The sequence below is a fragment of the Zootermopsis nevadensis genome, unplaced genomic scaffold (assembly GCF_977971745.1).
Source record: "Zootermopsis nevadensis isolate Lab colony 2312 unplaced genomic scaffold, Znev_1.0 Znev_ptg000024l, whole genome shotgun sequence".
In the NCBI taxonomy this organism is placed as follows: domain Eukaryota; kingdom Metazoa; phylum Arthropoda; class Insecta; order Blattodea; family Termopsidae; genus Zootermopsis; species Zootermopsis nevadensis.
In genome coordinates, this window is record NW_028259156.1 from 16347590 (window position 1) to 16372185 (window position 24596).

General features: G+C 34.9%; 3 protein-coding genes across 15 annotated transcripts; all 3 read right to left on the reverse strand.

Annotated features, from left to right (window-relative positions):
* Positions 1–1634: 1634 nt before the first annotated feature.
* On the reverse strand, positions 1635–12919 carry p53 (transcription factor p53). 7 transcript variants are annotated; one of them, XM_022081761.2, is made up of 9 exons: positions 12779–12919; positions 10327–10399; positions 10128–10179; positions 8739–8849; positions 7778–7964; positions 6334–6559; positions 5872–6058; positions 3399–3535; positions 1635–2537 (listed from the first exon to the last, which is right to left on the reverse strand). In XM_022081761.2, the coding sequence occupies exons 2-9, from the start codon at positions 10389–10391 to the stop codon at positions 2522–2524; spliced, it is 981 nt and encodes a 326-aa protein (XP_021937453.1). In that variant the 5' UTR covers positions 10392–10399; positions 12779–12919; the 3' UTR covers positions 1635–2521. The 7 variants fall into 7 exon arrangements, with proteins under 7 accessions (XP_021937453.1, XP_021937451.1, XP_021937452.1 ...); XM_022081759.2 differs by having other exon boundaries at positions 8739–8861; XM_022081760.2 differs by having other exon boundaries at positions 8739–8861; positions 12825–12843.
* Positions 12920–13395: 476 nt separating this feature from the next.
* On the reverse strand, positions 13396–20557 carry LOC110838506 (isoaspartyl peptidase/L-asparaginase). Its single transcript, XM_087355390.1, has 7 exons — positions 20413–20557; positions 19035–19226; positions 18608–18685; positions 18100–18319; positions 15941–16059; positions 15513–15623; positions 13396–14762 (listed from the first exon to the last, which is right to left on the reverse strand). Exons 2-7 carry the CDS (start codon positions 19222–19224, stop codon positions 14560–14562), a joined length of 921 nt encoding a protein of 306 aa, XP_087211516.1. The 5' UTR covers positions 19225–19226; positions 20413–20557; the 3' UTR covers positions 13396–14559.
* A 596-nt stretch (positions 20558–21153) lies between these two features.
* On the reverse strand, positions 21154–24368 carry mRpL18 (mitochondrial ribosomal protein L18). 7 transcript variants are annotated; one of them, XM_022081772.2, is made up of 5 exons: positions 24247–24368; positions 23338–23553; positions 22705–22818; positions 22075–22186; positions 21154–21588 (listed from the first exon to the last, which is right to left on the reverse strand). In XM_022081772.2, the coding sequence occupies exons 2-5, from the start codon at positions 23550–23552 to the stop codon at positions 21466–21468; spliced, it is 564 nt and encodes a 187-aa protein (XP_021937464.2). In that variant the 5' UTR covers position 23553; positions 24247–24368; the 3' UTR covers positions 21154–21465. The 7 variants fall into 7 exon arrangements, with proteins under 7 accessions (XP_021937464.2, XP_087211083.1, XP_021937465.2 ...); XM_087354957.1 differs by having other exon boundaries at positions 24243–24266; XM_022081773.2 differs by lacking the exon at positions 24247–24368 and adding an exon at positions 24139–24216.
* Positions 24369–24596: the final 228 nt, after the last annotated feature.

Genomic DNA, 24596 nt, shown 5'->3' on the forward strand with positions numbered 1-24596 from the left:
TTTTATGACGTCATTTTTTGGCTACAAATAGGTTGGCGACGACGACAAATCACAAATTTTTATAACAGATAAATGTGAAACTACGTACTATGAGACTGGAATCCCGACCTGCGAGACAATGTCCACACCAAATTTCAAAAAAATTAATTGTCTTCCTCTAGTTCTGAAAAACAGGGCAACTATTAAGAGACAAAGTAGGGTTAAGTTAGCGTATTCCGAGTTAATGATCATGTATTCATAGTAGATACTTATGGCACAACGTCCATACATTTCATTAAATTCCACCCAGTCGTTCCCTAGTTATTAAACACGTGCAGACAGGTATCACCTGTGAAGATGCATTGTCTCTTTCGAGGCTCGTAATGCGCAATGATAATTAGGGCGCCATAATTTTAACTTTTGATTTTCGATATCAGTCGAGACGGATTTATAGCGTGTTATTTTGAAAACGTGAGATTTAAATGGCACATCTATACCACATTTTATTATATTCTTTTCCGCAATTCTTTGGATATTACCTGTGTAAAAGAAAGGTTAGGTTAAATTGGGTTAGGGAATTAAATCGCATGCGCAGATGATCATGGTTAATGGTACCATGACCACCATCACTATCCAACCTTGAGACTTTGGACATATTTTGATGGGATAGTCAGGCCTCACATATGTCCAGTATATATACATTTTTGTTTGTATTTATTAAGTTTGATTGGAACCCTATTACATTATAAATAGAAATGAGTCTATAGTTCCATCTTAGTTTTTGTTATAAATGTAAATTCATAGTGAGATAAGATTAATATTAACATGTTTATACAGAAGATAAGTCAGAAACTTCTGCATAACCTGCAATGAAATCAGGTTGGGCTGCTTTATATGATGACTTGGGAATTTATTATGAAAAAGGTATACATTTCAGTTTGCTATATTATACTGTATTACTCTGAAACAAAATATTAAGATAAACCCCTTTATTAGCTTGAAGAGATCAAAAGACAACACACCTCACCTCCAACCAACTCTTAACTGTTTGTCCCAATATTCAATCCAAAAATCTTCTTAATATGAAAGACTGATTATATCAATGCAAAGTTTCTTTACACATGTGTACAAAGAAGTCTCAGGCACTTAAAATAAATAAAAAAGAATAAAATACAAACTAAAAACAATTATATTCAATATTCAACATTTAAACTCACTACTAGAAACATATTTGATACATACTGTAAACTTTGCAACAAGAATTCAAAATGACTCAAGAACAGCAATTGATAACATTTTTGTGGATAGTATAAGACTTAACTCAACTTCTACTTCTCCCATAATAAATGGACTATCAGACCATGATGCCCAGTACCTTATGATTAATAAAATTGCTGCAGATACCAACTTAATACCTTTGAAGCAGAAGAAATGAAAAGTAAATAATGAAACCATCATGCAGTTTCAGCTTCTTCTGAAGAATGAAACATGGGAATCTGTTTATGAAGTCAATCATACCAACAAAAAGTTTAACTCATTTTTGTGTACTTTTATAAATATTTTTGAAGCTAGTTTTCCTATTACATATGAAAAGGCAAAATAAAGAATGACTGGATTACACAAGGAATAAAAGTATCTTGCAAGAATAAAAGGAGTCTGTTGAAAGAGCATTTTTATTAAGTATTGTAAAATTCTGAATAATGTTATAAAAGAGGTGAAAAAACAGCATTACAGTAAACTTATAGCAAAATAACACAATAAAATAAAAACAACTTGGAACATAATAAAAAGGGAGACAGGAAAAATACACTTAACAGAACAGATGCCATCTCTTCTAATAAACAATGAGAAAGTAAAGGATCCTGGAACAGTGGCTAATGCCTTAAGTTTTTCCTAACAATTACTGAATGCTTAAATTTAAATCAAACAGTGGCAGATGATGCTGTTTCATTTTAGAAGCTGCATTCCCTTTAAGATTTTCTAGCCTTAATATGATTCCAACCACTGAAACTGAGGTGAAAAGTGTAACACAGTCCCTCAAATAAAAAAAACTCATCAGGTTATGATGGAATAACAAGTAAAATTTTGAAAGCTTGTTCAGCTTTAATTAGTCGTCCATTAATACACATTTGTAATCACTCATTATACATAGGCATTTTCCCGGACCGCCTTAAAATATCAGTAGTACGACAGCTGTACAAGAAAGGTGACAAAACCAGTATGACAAATTACTGGCCAATAATCCAATAATTTTCTTTTGTAAAGTGAATATATTTTTACTGTTAGCAGTTAAACAGAAATCATATTTTTATTAGAAATTATGTCACTTGTGTCATCAGCAAATATTATGTGTTCTGTTAAAGTATTTATTGTTGGAGGAAGGTCATTTATGTATATTATAAAAAGCAATGGCCATAAAATTGACCCTTGGGGAACTCATGTTTTATTGTTCCCCAGTTTGAGAAAAATTTTTGTTCAGTATTGCCATTTCTCATTTAATTACACATTATATCTTTGTAGTCAATGTTGAAGGAGCAGCCCACTACTCGTACATCTGCCTGAAAATTAAATTAACCAAATAATTACACTGACCTGATGTAAAATAAATTATTAGCTGATATGAGGTTCATATGATTACTATAATGTCAAAATTAAAATAAAACTGATTCTGAAGGGTTATGATGATGGTGTAATACACTCTCGATTGTTGGGATTTTGGACCTTGTTCATTGTCTGATGTTATAAAACACACGTTTCTAGAGCTGTATAGGTCCTCATCTTCAGGTATAGAATGACCTAATCCTATTCACTGGTCCAGTGATTTAGATTAGCTCATTCTAATGGACCCTACATAGTAGGTGCAACCTTTACTACACCTGAAGACAAGGACACATCCAGTTTTACGAATGTTGTGGGTTTTTTAACATCAGATAATGGACCAAACAATCCAGATCAAAATGTTTTTTAACATTTATTCTGGAGCTCATAAAATTACAGGATGACAAAATTGCAGAAAATACTTTCAAAGAAACAAAAATCATTAATGAATGGATTATTATTATTATTATTATTATTATTATTTCATTTCTCAAGTGAATAACAGTCTTCAGTCATAGCATTACAGCGTAAATGTCCCTGTCAAGGATCAAACCCCACTTGTCCAGTCTATAGTCAGTCACTGTACTGAATGAGCTACCCCAGCTCTAATATCCTACAAGTGGTTATAACAAAATGATAGATGAGGGAAGTAGTGAGACAGTGCTGTGATCTGGGAACTATCAAATAAGACAGAATTAATACCTTTAATGTTGCATGTTGCAAAGTGTGTGTGAGGATATTATGTGTATTCCAGTAATGACAACACTTTCTGAGCTTGTTAAAGTCGACTATGGAGGGTTCACAAGTCAAAGCATACTTACAATGTACACTCATAGTCATTGAGCAACTTCTCTTCTTTTTCTGTAGCCCCTCTTTTCTCGATCCGCAACTTTCTTAAAATTCTTGACCTTGCATAATCAGTAACATCAACAAGTGCTTCTTTGTCAAGAAGTGATATCTAAAAACATAAAATCTTCATTTACGTTTTTAAACAATGTATAGCAAGAGTAATAATTAATTATCCTACTGTGAAACACAAATTAAATATTGACCAGAAGAATTCCCATTAACTATACCTTGAATGTTATTTCCTTCATTCAAGGTACCATTCCACAGAAATTTACTCCAATCTGACACCATTTCATACCAGCTTTCTATGTTAAACTTACTCCTCAGATGTTTAGCTGAACATCACCACCCCTTTTTCATATTGTATGTTCTACTTGCAAATGACTAAACCAACACAATTTTATAGTGTCTAAAGCACATACTTCAATTCTTTTGTGCCTATTCACAGTAAATTGTCCCAATTTTCTATTTAAGAAACCAACAACTACACTATTAACCCTTTGCGGTCCTATGTCAGACTTAGTCTGACATTTAAAAATCTGAGTTCCGGTCCGATGTCCAACTGAGTCTGGCAAACAGTGTAATCATATGAAGATTTCTATCTTCTGGGTAGTTGCTCTGTGTAGTCTGGTCGATGTTTACCAACGTTTCAGAGGTCATACTGCCTCCATCATCAGGGCGATGAAGACTTCTGCCTTCTGGGTTGTTGAGCTGTGTAGTCTGGTCGATGTTAACCAACGTTTCAAAGGTCATACTGCCTCCGTTATCAGGGCGATGAATATTTCAGACGGTCAGTATTCAAAATAAAGTAACTGTGAACCTCTCAGAACATATTTCACCATATTTAGCAAGTTTCATCTGTTTTATGCAAGTTATAAAAGACAATCAAACCAGTTCATAATAGTAGTTGAATGTATAGGTAGGACTTGGTTTACGCCAGGGTTAGGTTCCTCAGATTTCCAGCGTAAGATGATGTGGCATAAATTGAAGCAAAAATATAATGGGAACATACATAAATACATTAGGTTCCATTCCAAGATTTTCAGTAATCAACAGAAAATACTTGAAGAAAGTTTTATTTTATGAAATTTATGTATTGAAAATTGTATAATGTTTAAGATAATAATGTTTAAGAAAAAAAAATTTACTGTTTCTTTTCTGATAATAAGTTATAGTATGGCTGCAGAACCTCCTGAATTCCTCTCTTAACGGTTGAACTCCGCTCCCAGTTGGGGTCATTGTTCACATCCCTTGTTAATAAGAGCAATAGCCTCTTGCATTGACCTTTCGGCGTCCTGTTCTCTAGACACCAGTGCATGTTCGCCAGTTCACTTGCAGTTCTTAGCCGGTGGTTAATGTAATTTGCTTTCTCTCGTCACATTTTATATACCATTTTTAGTTTAATTATTTATATTTTATGGCATAGTTTTTAATTTAGTATTATAGTTTTATTACAATGTCAGGACCATCTGTGTCTAGGAAGTCAGGCAGGGTCCTGACCCATCACCCCCTCCAATTGTGTTCTACAAGAGGTTCAAAAGTGAAGCAGGCGTAAATTGAAGCGGCGTAAACCGAGTCCTACCTGTATACAGTTCAGTGGTATTTAAATAGACCAGCAGAGAGCTGTAGTGGTATTTAAAAGGGACTGCAAAGGGTTAATAAATTATAGTCTCAAATTAGCAATTGACAATATTTCTGTTGTGATGTAATTTTTTGCCATCTGGCAGCTGTTACATGCACTGCTCACAGAATGGAATCTGAAATTTAATTGCGTAATAATAGTTCACATAAATGCAATATAAATACTCAAGCTTACATTGCTTAAAGCATCAGTTCTCTAGTTGCTACAATAATTGTGATTTGCAAGTAAATGTTTGTATCATGCTGTAAGTTAAAACATCAAAATTTTGTTGGATTCAGCAGAGGTTTACAGAATCTCTTTTTACAGTGACAAAGGGCAAGATTAGTTTTTGTAAATGCTGTTATAAATAAACACACTCAAAAGCACTGCTTGTAATAAACTAGAAGTGCATGGTTTGTAAACATGGGTTTTTCAGAGTTACACATGCCTATTTAAAACACCTACAATAAAAGTCTTTAGTACCTGATCATCTGTGGTCTAGTTTTATTATAGAGATGACAACCATTTCCTGTAACACATTAATAACTACAGATTTGGGACGTCCATATTCTGAGACAACTCAGAGGAAATTCACTGTGTCAGTTACATTATCTATTATTGTTTATCTACATATTTTCAATAAGACTATAATTTTCTACATACAAAAAGAAGTGGACCATGAACAGAATTTAAAATGCAATCGCCCGACACCTATTAACAACCATTCAACAAGTACAATACATTTCCTGACTTAAAATACATACCAACATGTTCATTTTGGCAACTACTGTATTAATTCTTCAAACAGACAATAAATCTTTTACCTGAAATAAATCGACCTTTCTCAATTTTGATGATGGGTCATCTTCAGTTTTATGGGCTACTGCTCTTTTTCCCTGTGGAACAGTGTTCCCATGTTTAGACTTCATATCTTCTTCCTCTTTAGTTTTATCCCTTTTAGGGCAACTGCAGATTCGTACCTTCATTTTCCGGCGCCCAAGCACAGCTAGACTAAGTGAGGAAAATGGAAGAAAAAACAGAACTGTAATTATGAAGAGAATATAAACAAAGTGAAAGCAAAAGCAATCTTAAACCATTGTTCAGAGGATGAAATACTTTCTAGATAACATTGTGTGTTATCGTCAGTATTAGAGTGGAACTAAATATTACAAACTTAAAGGTGAGAAATAAGAGAAGCAAAGGTTAAAATATAACGAAACTTCACAGAGGGGAGATGTAGGTCAAAAGTGCGGGGTGAGGGATGTGTTTACAACAATTAGACATACTTGGAATCTTCAAGTGTGAAAATCACGTCAGTTGGCCTTCTGTTCATGCCAGATATGCACGAATTTTTGCACATGAATTTAAACTCAACAGTAACCCAATCAGTCCCCGCCTGAGGATGTCCAAGAGGCACGCGGACACTGCGCCTCTCACTGCTTTCATCATAATCATACATTGCGTCCGAATGAATAATCCTCAGCACATGATCAAAAATATCAGCAGAAAAGCCTGCAATAAAACCAAAAATCACATGCAGTAATCACTTTAAACAATAATTAAAAATAAGTTGTTATAGAACATTATTCTAGATTTGTGACGGACTTGTCAATGTGTGTTTTTAAATTTATATGGATGACCAAATGTATCAATAAACTGAATATTGGAGAACAAGGGGTTTGCAGTATTGCTTCATATTCAGGTCCTTACTACAAATCTTGGCCTATAGACCAGCCAAGATACTTGTCTTCCTCAGTGCCTCCAAAAAATGTTGTGATAGTATCTCAAATCACGCCACGGCCACATACTTCCATATGCTTTCCAATTCACTATTCAGTAATCATCCCAACATCGAACACTGTACAGTGTGAGCTATTACCAGTATTATTTAAAAAAAAAAAATAATAATAATATACATCTTCAAACTGGACTGGAACAGAACACTAGATACTCTTTCACAATTTTAACATCACAGAAATGTCAGCCATTAAGAGATGACACACTGCTGACAGTGGGGGAAGGAGGGTGGAGGAACAGAGGACTGGTGGTAATGACAATACAATCACGGTATGAAATTGTGTTCCAGGATAGGAGCAATACCAGATTCTAGGTCTGAGTCTGAGGGGAAGTGGTGGCGCTACAAATTTAAATGTAGAAGATTGTGTCAGAATTGGAAATAAGTCTTATATGAACTTTGCAGAACAAGAAATTTTAGAAAAAATGAATGGCTCCTACTGTCCTCCAAATGCTTAAATCTATAGACAGATCCTAGCAGCATTTACAAATTATTAATTGCTGCGTATGCAAGAATATGACATAAACTAGAACAGTCTCACTATATTAAAATTGCAAGATATGAAACACTACCATGTTTGTGAATTCTAATACATAAAATGGCACTCAAAATTCATAGGTATGAGTAGCACCACTGATGAAAGGTCCTAATACAGAATGTTTTTTATTCCAATTATTTATCATCATTTGTGTATCACAACTTTCAATCAATTATCATCCGTAAGCATAAAATGCATAGATGATCCATATACAGGTAACAAAACTTTCCTAACATAAAAATCCTTGTATATTCAACAAAAAAATGCTCGTCTTAATCATACTGAAAAGATTTGGAAAAAGAAATGTTTTATGATAGTAATTTATAATGGTTAATCTTAAAGAAAAAGCATATTTTACTTACTTATGCATATAAACTTTTAAAAATACTGCCATTACCTTTATTATGTGGATTCGATTCAGCCCGATGAAAAAGACAACGGACAATGGGTTCCTGAAATGCGTCAGTTTCACAGTACACTGGAACAGCTCGCACAAAAAGCCCGCTTTGAAATGGTTCACACTTGAATCCCAAGTGAATGGCTGTGTCTATATTTATAAACAATTTGTTCAAATCGTAGGAAAACTGCACATGTGGAGAAAAAGAAAAGTAAAAGAAAATCTAAGGAGCAAAGATATCTATTAGTTCAGCATACCATCTGCACACAGAAAAATTATGTTAGTCATCCAAGTATGCACTTAGTATTTGCTTAGAATGTTAGCTTTATAGTTAGAATGTAATGTTACATATGATAAAAATGCTATTAAAAACAGCAAGACCTCTAATGCATCAAGAGATACTTAAACATTGTATTAGGACAGGTATAAGAAAATTCCTTTGAAGTTTCTATAAGTTTACACACTAAATTACTTTTACATATATTAATTTCCACATCACAGTTTAATGCAGAATTAGCAACAAATTATTAACTGCATGGACAATATGAATAACAGAACCTTAAAACCTTTAAAGCCCAATAGTAACTATTTGTCCCACCCACATCGGCAATTAGTAACGTTTTATTTTGTATTTATTGGTTTCATACAATTTTCATGGCAAACAGATTATTTCATTGAAGCATTATAGGCTTGAACTAAGAAGACACCTGGTTCAAAGATTGGCTAAGTTACCACCTATCCTGAATGAAGTGTTTTCTACGTAGTGTTGCAAGATGATTTGAAGAGAAGTACATTCTATATGCCATGAACATTTACTTACAAAAATAAGGAAAATACCATAATAGCAATGAGAAACCACCATATTCTATTGAATGAAAGTACTATAATTCATGACAAGTATGACAAGAGAGAACACTACGAGCATGTAAGCATGAAAAACAATACTGAAAATTATACATACCATCCACTGCTTTCCCGAAGAACCACCATCTATTTGAATTTCAAACCCGAATGGGCCTGCGTACTCATCTGTTGTTAGCATAGCACAAGTAGGGGAAGACATTAATTTCATTGGTGCCACCATCTAAAAAGAAAAATTGTTAGCTGACAGAACTGGAAGACAATCGGACATAATTACTGCAAGTAATAATCCAAATTATATAATTTGGGGAAAACAGAATTGATCAACAGATGAATGACAATTACATAATTGAACACTTCAAGGGAAAGGCTATTCAGTTATGTACACAGTGAAATTCTATACACTATCCACAAAACAGTTACCAGTATTTGTGGGAATGATGTCTAGTCAAACATTCCCCTGGATGAAAACAAACGTCACCTCCAATCTGCAACAATTATCTGAGAAACATAAAGAAACTTTAATTGATTTTTAAACATTTCTTTTCCTCTGTTCCTGATCTACTTGCTGAGATAATATTTTGCCTGTCACAATGTTTAACTTGTCAGCTTCCAACACAGCCAGTTATGTGCATGATTTGGCAGACCTGCACACGGTGATTATTTCCCACTAGCTTCAAACTGCCAGCAGCAGTGGAACAGAAATTTCTCATTCAGCGAAACTCATTTTATGTTTAACCCTTTAAAGGCCAGTGGGATCTACATGTACCACTTCCTTTAACAATCTGAAAATTTGAATTTTGTATTTATGGGTCTTGTATGATTCTCAGTATAAACAGCAATTATTTCCTTGAACAGCATTAACAAATTTATCTTTGTAATGGTGAAATGTTTTTTTCCAGTAAAAAATAAATTTTTAAATATTACTTAGAGGAGGGTTGTTTTTGAGAGTTAAATCATGATTTACAATATATCACATAATGTTATAATTCCTTCCAGTGAAAAGTGCTAAAATATGTTTGTTTGTTGATATTAGTATTAGGACAAATATGTAGTGCACATGGGGGAGATAAGAAATGCATACAAAATTTTAGTTGGAAAGTCTGAAGACATAGGCATAGATATTAAAATGAATCTTAAAAATACAAGATGTAAGGAAAATGATGACTGGATTCACATACCTGAGGATAGGATTGACTATCAGGCTCTTCTGAACAGGGTAATGAAACAACAAGTTCCATAAAAGGCAGGGAATTTTTGGACTAGATGATTGACCGTCACCTGAAGAAGGATTCTGTGGCATAGAATGAGTTAGTTACTTATCCAATTCTATACATCAATAAATGTAAATTTTAACACTAGGAAGTTTTTCATTTACCAGTACGACATTGTCAAATTGTGACTTTTGAAAACATGATTGTTCTTCTTCCTTGACTGGATTAACATCAAGAACAGAATGTTTTTCAACCATGTCTTGAAGAATACTTACAAAAGGTTCATTTTCAACAGCACTGATGATATCTTCATAGGATTCTGAATTTCTGAAAGTGTAAACAGACTGTTAAACAGAACTGAAACAACTCCGTACACAAACTCTTCAGACATTCTTACTGATGCAAGACACAATCTTATCTAACCTAATATAAAATTCAAAGATTAATATTTCATACATCTTGAATTCTACTCACATAAGATGTTTAAAGTCAGGTGGCAAAATGTCACTCTCCTGACTACAATGAAAAGAATCACTCATTTCTGAACCTGCAGGATAAAAAATGAAATAAATGTCAATGAGGTCATTTTACAATGCAAAATCTACTGTCACTGAGTGAGTTGTATGGGCTGAATGAGTTGTGAGGATGATGACAAAAGAAGAAATAACTACAACCTACTAAAACATTGTCATTCCAGGATTATTCCTGGAACTGAGGAAAAACATAAGAATTCTTAAGCATAATTTCTGTGCCCAGGAACATTAGTTATACAAATCAGAAGAAAATAAATGACTGGGCATCAAGAACGAGGATCTCACTAAAGTAAGCATTTAATGTTTTACTTGTAAATAAGAAGTTAATTTATAATATAAAAATATCTAACTGCGAAACATTACAATAAACAGATACTAGAGTCAAATAATGAAATAAAAGCAGTGAGGAAAACAGTGCAAAAGGAAACAAAGAAATATTCTACAGATGTGACCCCATTAATAAACATAAATGAGAGTGTAATAAAAAAATCCTAAACTTTTAGCAAATAATTTCAATTCTTACTTCTCAACAATTATAGAAAGAATAAACAATGACACCACAACCAAAACAACAGAAGACACAACAAAGTACTTTACTTAAGCAATTCCCAAAACCTTCACAAACATAAATCTTATGCCCACAACAATAAATGAAATTAAAAGTATACTTCTGACTAATAAAAAAGAATTCATGTTCTTATGATGAAATATCAACAATGTGACTCAAAAGCTATGCACACAGCTGTGGAGTCGGAAGCAATTTTAGGTGGATTAGGAGTCGGTAAAAATGTACCGACTTTGACTTTGACATGAAATCTTAAGAACACATTCGCTACCGTGTGGGCCGCCGGCGGCCCACACGCTTAGGGAGATTTAACGATGCATTGAGCCACATGATGAGGGAATAATGTCTTGTAACTTTGGCTCCAGTACCTTCAGAATACAAACTGTCTACAAAACAACAGATTTCTGCAATAACCATTAGGCTTATACTTAAATACTGGGACACTGGGAATGACCCGTTCTTCAAGTGCCTGAGCACTGCGGGTCCCAACTTTTCAATGGCTTGATCTATAGACATTCAGTAGGACTCCTTGGACGAGGGATTGGCCCATCGCAAGGCCTCTACCTGTACATAGGACAGGACAGCACAACACAGAAAAACGCGGACAAACATCCATGGCTTCAGTGGGATTCAAACCTACGGGCACAGCGACCAAGTGGCAGAAGGCCCACGCCTCAGACTGCGCGGCCACTGCGGACCCCGTATATTTAAATATAGGTTAGAAGTCTAAAAAGTAGCCTGATGATTAACATGGTGGTGATGAAATATTTTGTGGTACCATTTTAGTAGGTTCACCATTATTAATACATGAGCTTTTATGAGGGAGTAGGAGTCGGAGATTTTAGTACCGACTCCACAGCCCTGGTGCAGACTACATTAGCATTCCCTAAATTTATGTTTGTAAGCAATCAATGGCAGTATAAGTTTACCCAGAATTACTTAAAAATTCATAATTTAGAGTAGAGTAGAGTAGAGTTTATTTACATTCCATAGATCCTTCTTAGGACTCAACCAAAGGATCCTGTGCATAAGAAGGTACAAACACCATGCATATATAACTACAGACCAGTTTCATTACCAACAGCTTTCTTTAAAATATTTTAGAATGTCATCTATAAGCGAGAATGTGATTTTTTAAACTCAAACAATGTACTTGCAAATAAACAATTGGTATTTAGGATGTCTCTAAACTGACAAAAGCCCTATTCTGCTTTACAGATTAAATCTTATAGGCTCTTAATAATAAAATACATGTTACTGGAATATCTTGTGATCTTTCTAAAGCATTTGACTGTGTAAATCATGACTCACTTCTGTCAAAACTCAATTTTATAGAATTAAAAATATGGCTGGTCATTGGTTTAAATCGCACCTTCACGACTGATGGTAATAAGCAAAAATAAAATCACCAGACCGACTTCCACAATGATACCATTTCAACCTGTACTTAACATTACAGCCATAAGGAAATATAATTTATTAATTCAACACACAGAAGTGGTGTGTTTTGTTGTGAGGCATTGAATCTTTGGGTTCTATTACCAAATGGTTTAAATAATTATTAAATCAAAAACGTTTTCTTCAATTATAAATTAAAAAAGTTCTAATGCTTTGTTTCATTGACCTTGGATGTCAAACAGATATAGTTTAGACGTTTCTTACGTCATGATCGAGCCTTGAGGGTGGGAAACTTGTTTCTCCGAAACAAAGACGTAAGTATGGGTCCACAAGGCGTCACAACTCAGAACATAACATCTTCAGAGGAGTGAGAACGTTATATTAATCTGCTTGTTTTTTTTATATTTCTCATTACGACTTAAAAACTTACCAATAATGTGGATGCAAAAATGATAACAAAAAATACAGCTCCGTACCTAACACCTCAAGCTTGTTACCGTCAAACTTCCCTTAAACAATAAGCATCACATCATTCACAACTGCCAACATCGGCTGGTAACATGGATACCAACTAACAGAACAGTACAGCCTATGAAACGCATTAATGGGATTGGTAAACAGAGCCTTATAACTAAAACGACGGTGTGCTTACGCTAACGGAATTGTTGTCGCGGCAGAAGTCTTGACTATTCAAACTAGGGTCTGTTGCTTCTGATGAGAGGTTATTCCGTCAGGCAACTTGTCCTTCATGAAAAGGATTTTGTTTGTATGGTTCCCTTCCATATGAAGACAGAAGGGGTGGAATCACTTTGGTTGAAGGGGTCTGTGACTGGGAAATCGCTTCAGCTGAAGGCCTCCATGATTGGGCAGGGCGGGCTGTGACCTTTTTGAATGATACCCTAGCAATTTCATTAAAACTAATGAAAACAACGAAGAACCTGTTAGGGTAAGTGACAATGCTGAGAATCAGATGGATTATGTAGTGGCAGGAAACACCCTGAACAAATTGGCAAATCAGGATATAAAACCAAAAGATCAAGATCGATATAAAATCAATTGCATATATATATTTTGATTCAGTAATAAAATAAGTATTTACCTTTGATGATTCTATGCGCCAATCCTTCTGTATGAAGCAGATATGCTTTTCAATAAACATATTGTTTTCGTCAGAAACATACTTCTACATTCATTGTGAAAATTCAGTTATTTCACGATGAATCTCGACACACAGACATCACTTGGGATACATGAACAAATGTGTGTGAATAAATACAATATGAAAAGTAAATTCCTAGGGATCGTGGCCGATTCTGCACGTCTTCCACCTCGTGACTTTATTACAAGTGTTATAGTATAATACAGTATGAATTTTATTAACTTATCTGTGGCATGACGTCCATACAATTTTCAATAATTTCCTACCATACATTCTCTGTTTATGAAATTCTTGTGCAGAGCACCAATTTTCACTCATTCAGAATGGTTTAATTGGGTTAATGGGGCATCTGCACAGATGGTGTTGCCCAGTGGTATCATATAACTTTTCGATGTGAGGGCATCCTGTGAACGTTATTATTGATTTCAGTAATTTAAACACTCAACTATTTTCTTCAATTGTGCATGCTGTCAGCACACAAAAAAATTATTAAAATATATGATATGGTTTCATTTTCACTTTATGTAGATATTACAATGACCCCATTCTTCATCATGGGTAATATGTATATAAACTTTATACTCATCCAGCTGCTGGAGGTGATATATGCGTTACCAATACAAATATATGCCTCTTCTAGGCACACGACATGAGGAAAGTTATTTCACGGGTGTCTAATGACATGTCTTGACGAATCACAGAATATCAGACCACAGGCGTCATGTTCTACTTGACTCCATTTTGCATACATCATACAGTCAGCTTCACTGTATGAAGCACACAGTACTTCCCATTCTAATGTAGGTAATTAATGTTGTTAATGTTCCCAATGTCAAAATGTTATTTAAATTCAGTTCTGAAATACTACAAATGTTTACTGAATATCAAATATTATACAACCAGTTTCATGGCAGACTGTATAAAGGACATTTTGGTAAATAACTTCAAGCCATAGAGTTTATGTTACATTTCAGTTTCACTTATGTTCAATGATATTAACTTTCTTCCTTTTCTCCCCCTCATGAAAACCATAAAACTGTAAATGAGCCACATTATGCATCTTCACAGAACTGGTCTTCTTTGTCAATTCCAGAGTACACCTTTCCTCTGCGTTGATAAGCCCATGCCATTCGTTTTGAAGTGAAACTAATGCCAACTTCCCCTCTGTTACATACAGTGATGGCACCTGCAGTGTTCCCAACTCTTTTTGTCATTGCTGCACAACCATCTATAGTTGCTTCACTTGCAGATTTACCTAAAGTAACAAAAATATTGCTTAAAACCATAATGGGGCAAACATTACACGATGTAAAAGGTTGCAATAATGGCATGCCTTAGAATGCTATTCCAGGACAAACATGAAAGGAGAGAGGGATTCTACAAACATTTATAATAAACAACAAAAAGCTCCACCGAGATCCAATCCAGTAATGTCCAAAATATGAAAGTGGGGGTTAATTTAAATTACAATAATTATTCAAATAATGTAATACAAAATGGTAACCACACAAAATTAAATCCATGTTTCAATTTTATGCCAATGTAAGTTATGTTTAAACTAGTAGACACACACACACACACAGTGTCAGTAACTTCCATTTATAAATTTATAACTCATGTTACTCTATACACAGATGAAAGCTTTGATGGGAAGGATGTATCATTAATTATTTCCAGAATGTATTATAATCAATAAAAAACAACATCTCCTTAAATCGTGTTTTAGATCATACTACAGAGGGTTCCATACATCTGGAATCACAGGAAAACTTTTTTTGTTTCACTGTTCACGGATGTAAAGCCTCTAAGCACAGAAGACTGTGTGAAACAAAATCAGTTATCCTATTATTCCAGGCTTATGGGGTACCTTTCATTACAATGAAACTTCATTTCAAGAAATGAAACTGTGAAAATCACTATGATTTATTGTAACATTCCATTATGATCATTTTATTTCTAGAAGTAAATTACAAATTTTACACACCATATTAAATACATATCCTACCTTGTTCCATCAGTATCAAAATGTTATGTGCCAGACAAAACTTCATGATACTCTCTCCATGGCCTGTAGTTGAAACAGCTCCAATATTATCATCAGCATATCCTCCACATCCTGCAATTATAATACAGAATATTAAAAGCAAAAAGTAAAAGCCATCCCACTGGGGGTATATCACCCACTCATTCTTAACCTCAGCATTAGATAGGGGTGAATGGTCAGCATCACGCATTGGCGGTGCTTTACCCCTGGGAGAGGACTCTGGTACCCATTGGATAGCAGGCAGGGCGGGCCCCAGAGCCAGTCTGGATGCAGAGGCTACAGAAAAAGTCCTCTTCTCTGTAAAGTATTTCAGAAAATGCTGAAAACAATGTACTACACAAGTAGACTATGTTTTAGTATTTCTGATGTTATATCCACCATGCACTCACCTGGCAGAGGTGTGTCACCTACACGACCCACCAGTTTACCATTTATACCACCAGTTGAAGTTGCCACAGCAACATGGCCATTTGCATCTACTGCCACTGCTCCTACCGTACCCACACCACTGCAAATGAATATACACACGACATCAGTAAATTGAAGAAACTTGTGTCATAACAGGACTTCACAATTTGTACTGCAAACTTCTTCTATTTCCTCACAGATTATGATGGGTGACTTCCAGGTGTGCCATAAAAAGGATATTCGTGTGGTAACAAATAAACCACTCAGAATCAGTTTATATTTCCTTTTGGTAGTGAGTAGTTCCTCTCGCCATTTTCTAAAATTGTTAATTTTTTTATGGAAATAAAATGTTTAGGTGGTTCTCTTTAAGTACTGTTTTTAATGGATAATGATGAATGCCAGGTGTCAGATACTACACAGATAAACCAGAATCATTAGGTCTGATGGCAGCCCTTTCAAGTGGGAAGTGCATATTAGTACACATTACCAAGTTGCAGGTCTACTACTCAGGCATGTGGTGTTTTACTTAGGGCAGAGAAACAAACTGTTACTGAGGAATAATGTAAATGGCAAATAAATATTATTATAAGAATAATAATTTATCTTCATAATTAATGATATGATCAGGAACATGATATTCTCAGCCATTTGTTTTCAAATTAATTCTATTATTGAAGTGTTTGCCAACAGCAGAGAGCCTATAACAGACTAACACTAACAAAATTATACAACATTAACTGAAGTACATATATAAAAAAATTAAACTAAAACAAATAATCAGTCTTGACACTTACCCATATAGAGAAAGTGTCCTCAAAGGAGGCTATGTTTTTTGCTGAATTTAAAATCATATCAACATACTGAAGAAACTGATAACAACAAAAATTGGAAAATGTTCTTTAGTTTCATACGAACAACAATAAAAACACTATTCCTCAAATAAAAAGAAAACAATTCTAGAAGAAAAATAAGGTGGCGGAGGAGGAGGAAAATAAACACAAGTAATAAAAACACCATCAAAAATACAAAACACATGAAAATTAAAATCATAGAAAGAATGTAAAATAGTGATTACATGATAAAAACACATAATAAGCAACCATAATAATCAATAATAAATTAAAAGATTAAAAGCCAAGAACAATGTATTTTGGGAGTGCAAGTTATCTACGTTTCTGCAGATAACAGGAAAAAGTGCAAAAATCAATATTTTCATATATATCATGTATGTAATATCCAGAGTGAGCTTTGGTATATTAGGCCTGTATATCCCCTCTGCTCATACACTAATACTGCACATTAAAATTAAGAGTATTTGTATTTCACATATCTGTTAAGGGGAAAAATAAATCAAAATATATTGTTTATCATTGTTTCTGATTTAACTTACTTGCAAATCACCCTCTATTTTTAATCATAAATATGTTGTAATTCATATTGATTCATATATAATAATCCATGGCGTGACAGCCCTCTGAGAGCCAAAGCCGACTAGGTGGCCACTGGCCTCACATTCACATGCCTAAGCAGAGGTGAATGATCATCCAACCAGATATAGAGCCACTGCTAGTTTTCATGACCGAAATACTCTACCCATTGTAGCTCTCCAATTTCCTCACGATGCTGGGTTGGCACCAGTCCCATACACCGGTCGAAAATCTCATGAGAAATTTCTTTCCCCGAGACTCAAACCAGCGCGCATTCCATATCACCGGTCCGAAGCATGATGCCTCAGACCACGTGGCTACGGCGTGGGACAGCGATTCATATATAAATATTATAAATACAGTTCATGATAATTTTGACATTATACTTTCTTGTTATGTTCATATTTAACTTGCATCATGATAATTAATTCAACATGTCTGCATGTATAATGTCAGGGGGAAGTTTATTGTAGAAACACCTATGTAAATACGTATCTGTACACAGCCTAAATTTTTGGACTTTGTTACAAGAGAGTTATTTATATATGAAGAATGCCCTACATGTGATGTTCTGTAACCTGACATTCCCCAAAGATTTTTCTTATACACAGCTTTGTAAGAAATAATAATCATTTCTCATGCGTATGGTGCTGAGGGCTTTTATTTTCCAGCTCAGTATATTACACATGAGCTGAAACAAGTCAGTTACATACCCTAGCTCTGTTGTTGCAGTCACACCCCCATTCTTTACCTCCTCAAGAGACTGACTGGCAAATTCTGTGACCAGTTGTCCAATGGGTACATCAGGTACCCCCTGTTCATTGGCAAACTGCTTTGCCCCTTCACCAACCAGCATCACATGGCATGTCTTCTCCATCACCAGACGTGCCACATCCACTGCATGTGCCACATTTTTTATAGCACCTACTGAGCCTGGAGCATATTCACATATTTATTTACAAAATTAATATAACAGCCAGGACCCCAGAAATACAGCTTATATTTAATGGCTTCTTAAGAACAAAATTCACTTAATCACAGCCTGTGTGTATATATGTGTGTGAGTGAACACAGGCTTATAGAAAATCACATAAGCAAGGTTCTTTTACCACCTAATGTTACTCCCACCCCAAATGTTCATATAATCATCACAGTAGTATAAGGCTGGCAGAAAAATAATAAATACAAATTTGGGATGGCCACTAGTCATACTACACATACCTGTCTTTAATTCCTTTCCTTCCATAATAATGGCATCCATCTCTACTTCACCATCAATATTTAGAACAGAACCATATCCTGTAATTAAAAATATGCAGCATCTTGTTAATATAAAATTTAAAGAAAATCCATTTCTTAGTTCAAATTTTATTAGAACTGATAGTATGGACAAGCAGTTAACAATAAAGTGTTCTAAGAACCCCAAAACTTTCTGGAAAACTATAACTGTGTTTATGTCCCAGCTTAAATTTAGAAAACTCTGTTTGGTATTTCAATTTTCATTAATACTTTACTCCAACAAATAAAACAGAGTTTACTTATTTCTCTTTTGATCCATTCCCTTAAAATTTTAAAATGTGCAGACAATTTAATGTCTAGTGCACATGTAATTTAAAAATAATTTTTACATTTTGAATTTAGTACAGACCTGCATTAAAAGCTTCATTATCCTCCATATCTTGAACTGCTGACTGCACAGCATCTATAACTGACCCCCCCTTGCAGAGTACACTGTACCCTCTCCTGGCAGCCCTCCGAACACCAGCCAGTTTTGGCTCAACTCTACAATTCGGGATGTCTCCAGCACCCCCATGAACCAATACCACAGGCTCAACCATTACTGAAACAGCAAACAGAAGACAAACTTATTAATTTAATAGGTAAACAAGTTCTAAAAGGTTCTTTCTTTAAAATACTTCAACCTATATGGCAAAGCTAGGATTAACTACAATTTTGAACTGTTTAATTTAATGATCCATTTCTGTGTGTGCTTTCAACTGGTATGGGTACACAGTATTTTAAATTTGCCAGATATAATCTGCATTAGTCATTCATACTATTAAAATTCTTTTGGGTATGAATTAATGCTTGCATGAGATCCATGTAAAGAATGTAATGCACATGATCCTTCTATGTAACACAGCTTCATTTTTTCTTATTGGCAATTCTGGATGACAGCTTCAAAATAAAGTAAGCGTGCTAGGTTGAAGGGCAGTGAATCTAACAGGCCAAAAAGAAGGGAAGTCAATTTATAAAAGAGAATTAACTTTACATGCAGAAATACAACACACAGGCTAAGAGTTAATATTCTCAAAGCAATAAAGACGTTAACTGTGATCTGCATTGTGATGCTGGGCAGTCTTATTGCTGATTAGTGGTTACCAATGTTCCAAAGAAACATATCATCTCTATCTTCAAGGTGGTATACAACATAAGTGAAAATGCTGGTCCAGGCCCAAGGACGTAGACATCATTTGAGGCAAAGTTACTGCACTATAATTGGCAACATTGGTTGCTATACTTGAAGCCATAACCACACTTCGTAAGGTTGTAATAGAAATATATGTACCAACAATAAGATTATAACTTCTAGCACCAACACCCCAAAATTATATCAGGCAGTACATTTAATAAATATCAAAATGACAGCCTTTTGGGACATTGCTCCATGTAGTCGCATATAGGGAAACATAATACGGACATTAGAGCCATAGAAGAAGAAGTCGCATATAAGTTGGCCAATGTTTCCGAGATGCTATCATCATCAAGAATCATGAACCTGATGATGGAGGCAGTACGCACATCTGAAACATCCGTCAACTTTTACATCACATGGCATAATATCACAGACCTTCATACTCGCCACCTGAGAAACTGAAAAAGATATCAGCATATATATAATGCTGGAAGACAGCTGTTTATTCATCGCCCTGAGAAAGGAAGCATTAACGATCTCTGAAACGTTGGTGAACTTCTACCAGACTATATGACACTACAACAAAGAAAACAGCCATCAATACTCTTACCGCCGTGACGATTTCAAATCCTACACAGAATATGTTGTTTTATCCTCAATGCAACAAAATATCCAGTAAGCACGTGGTCGGTTACTAGGCCACACTACATAAATTAATACCAACACACAAATATTCTACAGCACAAACCGAAAGCCTGTGCTCTCTTTGCCATCTATGAGCAGCTATTATGGAACTATAGCATAACAGCCAGCTACTCTCTGACGAGAGCTCAACCGGTAAAGGTGTTAATATCTATCCAACATCAACAATTCCAAACACCCCCCCCCCCCCCCCCCAAAGAATTCAAATATCTCAGTTTCACAATCCTGATCCGTGGTGCTGCAGAAAAACTTGCTCCGTTCTTGGCAATGACTGGACTCGTTTTATCAGCTTCACCAATGTTCACTAACAGAAAATTGGCACATATTAAAGCAGAACAGGCTTTCTGATGTGTATCACAGCCACTGCACCACTCCATCACAACCATGGCACAGAAACACAACTTTGAAAATTTGAGTTTCATTAGTTTTAAGAGGTACTGGATTCTTTTTGTAATGGAGCTGATGAACTCTGTAAATAATATGAATGTGATGGATATACAGTACACCAAAAGGTATCCATAAACACTGGTGGGGAGCTATGAAATTGAAGATAAAGAGCCATAAATTAAAAATAAAGAATCTCAACACAGTAAAACATCCTGCACTTAGAACAATTATATTTATTTTTAAGTAGTAAATAAAAGTAACATTTCAAAATTATTTTTGCCATTTATTCATAAAGGCTACATTAACAACAGTTACAAGAAAAATTCCAAACAAATCCTGTGAGTATAATGTGTTTCAGCAAGTCAAGAAATAAAGTACCATCTATTCTCACCAAAAACTGAATCCACTTACTTCATATGGACCTTCATTTTGTTACAGACTCTGTACCATACAACTATTCTACTGATCTCTGAAGTATACTCATCATACTGGAAATGCACGCAATGCCCTATACAGTTACATAAATCAATGTTTAAAAACTAAACAACAACATTGAAAGTCTCCTACAACTCAATCACTCTGTAACTTCCCAAGGTTTCTCAGGGCGATCCACGAGCCATGGCCGATGCGGTTTGAACCGCGGGGGCTCTGCCAATGTCATGCCACCTTCTTCCACACAGAAAAGAAAAGATTCGACCTTAAACAAAGACAAAATGACAGAAAGATGCTGCACTGTGTATCACCAGCTACAACAAAATTTTTAATTACCTGGTATAAGATATTCCCTGAAAAATGTACATTTGTTATTCATTATTTAAAGCAAACACATTTCAATTTGCAGGCTTCAGTAGCAAAAGAACAGTAACCAGGGGGCCATGACCATCAGACACTTTAAAGTTGTCCAAAAAGTATTGAAATATTCTCAAACTAGAATGTTTAATTCATTCAGAATTACCCCATCAAGACTGAATAATATGCATTTCCATCTTTTTTTTCCCCCCACCCCCCAAGACAGATTGTTTTTGGAGCCTTTTAAACTTTCTGAGTAAGGGTATCCAAAATGTCACTCATAATCAGTAATGGTATGATTGTACGACCTCTCCAAATGAAGCAATCAGAATTCAATGCCCCCAGAATACATAAACAGCTTCCTGCAACTATATACTGAACTGATCTGACTAACCTTTCCTCCCGGATAAGGCTTCAAGTCACAACAAACTTCTGAAATGCCAGATTCCAAACATCGCTGAGCAAACACGCGTGCCAGGTTCATGAAAGCAGATGTATCCTTAGTGCTGCAGATACAAAAGAAGTGCCATTAGAATGATGAAAAGTGTTGGTTTGCTCAGCAGAATATTCAACACTCACATGAACATATAATATTTAAGCAGAAATTTTTTTTTCATCTGCTACATAATACAACAAACAACATAATTCTTTTTTAAAGTTCCAAAGGATAAGAAATGACCTGTAATAAGAACAATGTTTTCAAATTATTGTTTACTTTGGAAAGGTTTTATTAATGTGTAAACTGTTTCATAGTTTTATTTCAAGCATTTTCTTCTGCAAGATGTTATCTACCAAGTATGAATCTCATTACAGATGAACCCCATGATGACTTACTGCACATCCTATTGCCATTTGGCTAGCTTATGGATCCATGCAATGTAATGAAGAGGTAATGTGTTGCTTTTTTATTACTATTACATTCACTTGCTCTATCAACACATTTTCAAGGTCTTCAAGTTTAGTGGCCTTCAACCATTTAACATGTTTTGTTATTCTATGGCACTTTTCCTTATGAGCACATTACCTATACAAGAACTTCTTGACGGCCCACTCCTTTGTTGAAGCAGTGACTACTTCTAATCCTGAATAATGCACTATTTTTGCAGTCACATGGTGAGGGCTTTGTTCCAATAACAACCTGCAGGAAATCATGCATTTGTTAGTAACAAATTTGTTTCCAGACCTTTAGTATTTCTCCCATAAGAAGTCAAAAGACATATCATTGTTTCTCAAATTTTACCAACTTGTAGGCAGCACTGTCACATTAAGTGATAACCATGGCTTCTTTTAGATGTAAACAGATTGCAGATTCTGAATCTCAGAGTAAGGATGGCATGTAGTCTAAAATATACATTTAGAAATATTTCAAATGTATTTATACAGCCAATGTATTTTGTACTAACAAAAACTAAACGGAAAAAGATTTAATATGCTACACTGAACAAATCAATGCACAATTTGAAGTGTTTCAATATACACTGCCTAAAACATATATTTAAAATTTGTACACATGAAGTTCCGAATAATTTATCCAACAAACAATGACAATTAAAATGGGTACTGTCCAGAAAAAGAATCCATGAACTTATTAAAATAAAAAGTCTAACGCAGCAGTGATTAAGCAAAGTATTTGTAACGTAAGTGCGTATGTACATACTTGTGCCAAAATTCTCGTCCTGGAACTTCCAAATGATAGCCAGTAGGCCTCCAAGCAATTCGCAGTCTTTCCAAGTTCCTTGGGTTTCGATTGTAAAATGTTGGACCCACTTTATTAGTCACCACACTAGTTGCTATACTTGCTAAAGCGATAAGTGGGGAAGTCATGTAAGAACTTCCAGCTTTCTGAGCCAAAAGTGATGTAATAGATACCATGCTAAAGGAAAGAAAAAACGGAAAATGTGCCGACTGCAGTCTGCTTATGTGAATCGCATCAAATCCAATATTTATAACAGACAGTCCTAAGGAAGAGTTAACCTAACCCAAAACAAACTAATCCATGAACAAGCAATGCAGGATGAACTGACTGCAGACTTTTGAACCGAAAATCCTTTTCCGAAATATAAAATGTGTCACTCTATGAGCAATTAAATTAATTTCATGCAAATCATAATGTACACTGAATAGAGCGTTATTAATTCTAGATTTTACTTCATGATTGATAAGCTATGAAACCGAAGGTTTGCTTCACACGCTGTAGAACCTAGACAATGCACAGCAACATAACCTCAAATTTAAATTCTGACAAAACGTTAATAGGAATTAGTACAGAAAACCTACATCACGAAACTACAGAAGCCTACGAAAAATGAAGTCATTAAGTAATGTTTAAAAAACTAATTTTAAAATAACCCCCGTAAGAACCATACGTTTTCTTCTTATCTACTCTCATGAGCAGCCTGAATTATGTACAACGGACGGTGAAGTATTTATTTAACGACGCTTTACATCTGCCACATACATATATTACCACTGTGAATTGCCTACCACCATTCTCACACCCTCCTGCACACATACAACCGTAAATAACATAATCCCACCCATAGATTAACCCACATATAGTACCTACATGTCTCCCCTTCCAAACACAATTTACATTTTGCCCGCCATACTGTTACAAAAAATATTTTCTGCTTTCGGAAACATATATAAAATGTTTCGTGCTTTATGGTTCTACATGCTCTGTTATTGAACGTGGATACATAAATTTAACTTTAGTTGCTGAAATAACAAGTACAGAAATATTTGTAGGCCTGTCTTAACCTCAATTGCTTTAGTATGTAGTTTTAGGAAACGAGACATTAACAAGTGTAATCAAATTATGGGGATTTGTTCATGTAATAACCTAAGGAATAGCATTTCAATCTCACAGTTCTAATGTCAACAGATCTTGCAATTCTGTGCCCTAAAGGATGGAGA

Bases quoted from the DNA above. Each gene is read 5' to 3' on its own strand.
- p53 (XM_022081759.2), bottom strand. From the start codon at position 10,391: ATGAGTGATTCTTTTCATTGTAGTCAGGAGAGTGACATTTTGCCACCT. The intron at 6,560-7,777 runs GTAATGGCAGTA...GTTTTATTGCAG, and splicing joins ATCGAATCCACATAATAAAG to GCTTTTCTGCTGATATTTTT. The intron at 3,536-5,871 runs GTAAAAGATTTA...TTATGTTTTTAG, and splicing joins GAAAGGTCGATTTATTTCAG to ATATCACTTCTTGACAAAGA.
- mRpL18 (XM_022081770.2), bottom strand. From the start codon at position 24,069: ATGAGAGTAGATAAGAAGAAAAC. The intron at 22,187-22,704 runs GTAATGTGCTCA...TTGTATCTGCAG, and splicing joins GTCAAGAAGTTCTTGTATAG to CACTAAGGATACATCTGCTT. The intron at 21,589-22,074 runs GTTAGTCAGATC...TCTTTGTTTAAG, and splicing joins AGCCTTATCCGGGAGGAAAG to GTCGAATCTTTTCTTTTCTG.
- LOC110838506 (XM_087355390.1), bottom strand. From the start codon at position 19,224: ATGGTTGAGCCTGTGGTATTGGTTCATGGGGGTGCTGGAGACATCCCG. The intron at 18,686-19,034 runs GTCTGTACTAAA...TTTTAATTACAG, and splicing joins TAATGAAGCTTTTAATGCAG to GATATGGTTCTGTTCTAAAT. The intron at 16,060-18,099 runs GTATGTAACTGA...ATTCATTTGCAG, and splicing joins ACTGCAACAACAGAGCTAGG to TGGTGTGGGTACGGTAGGAG.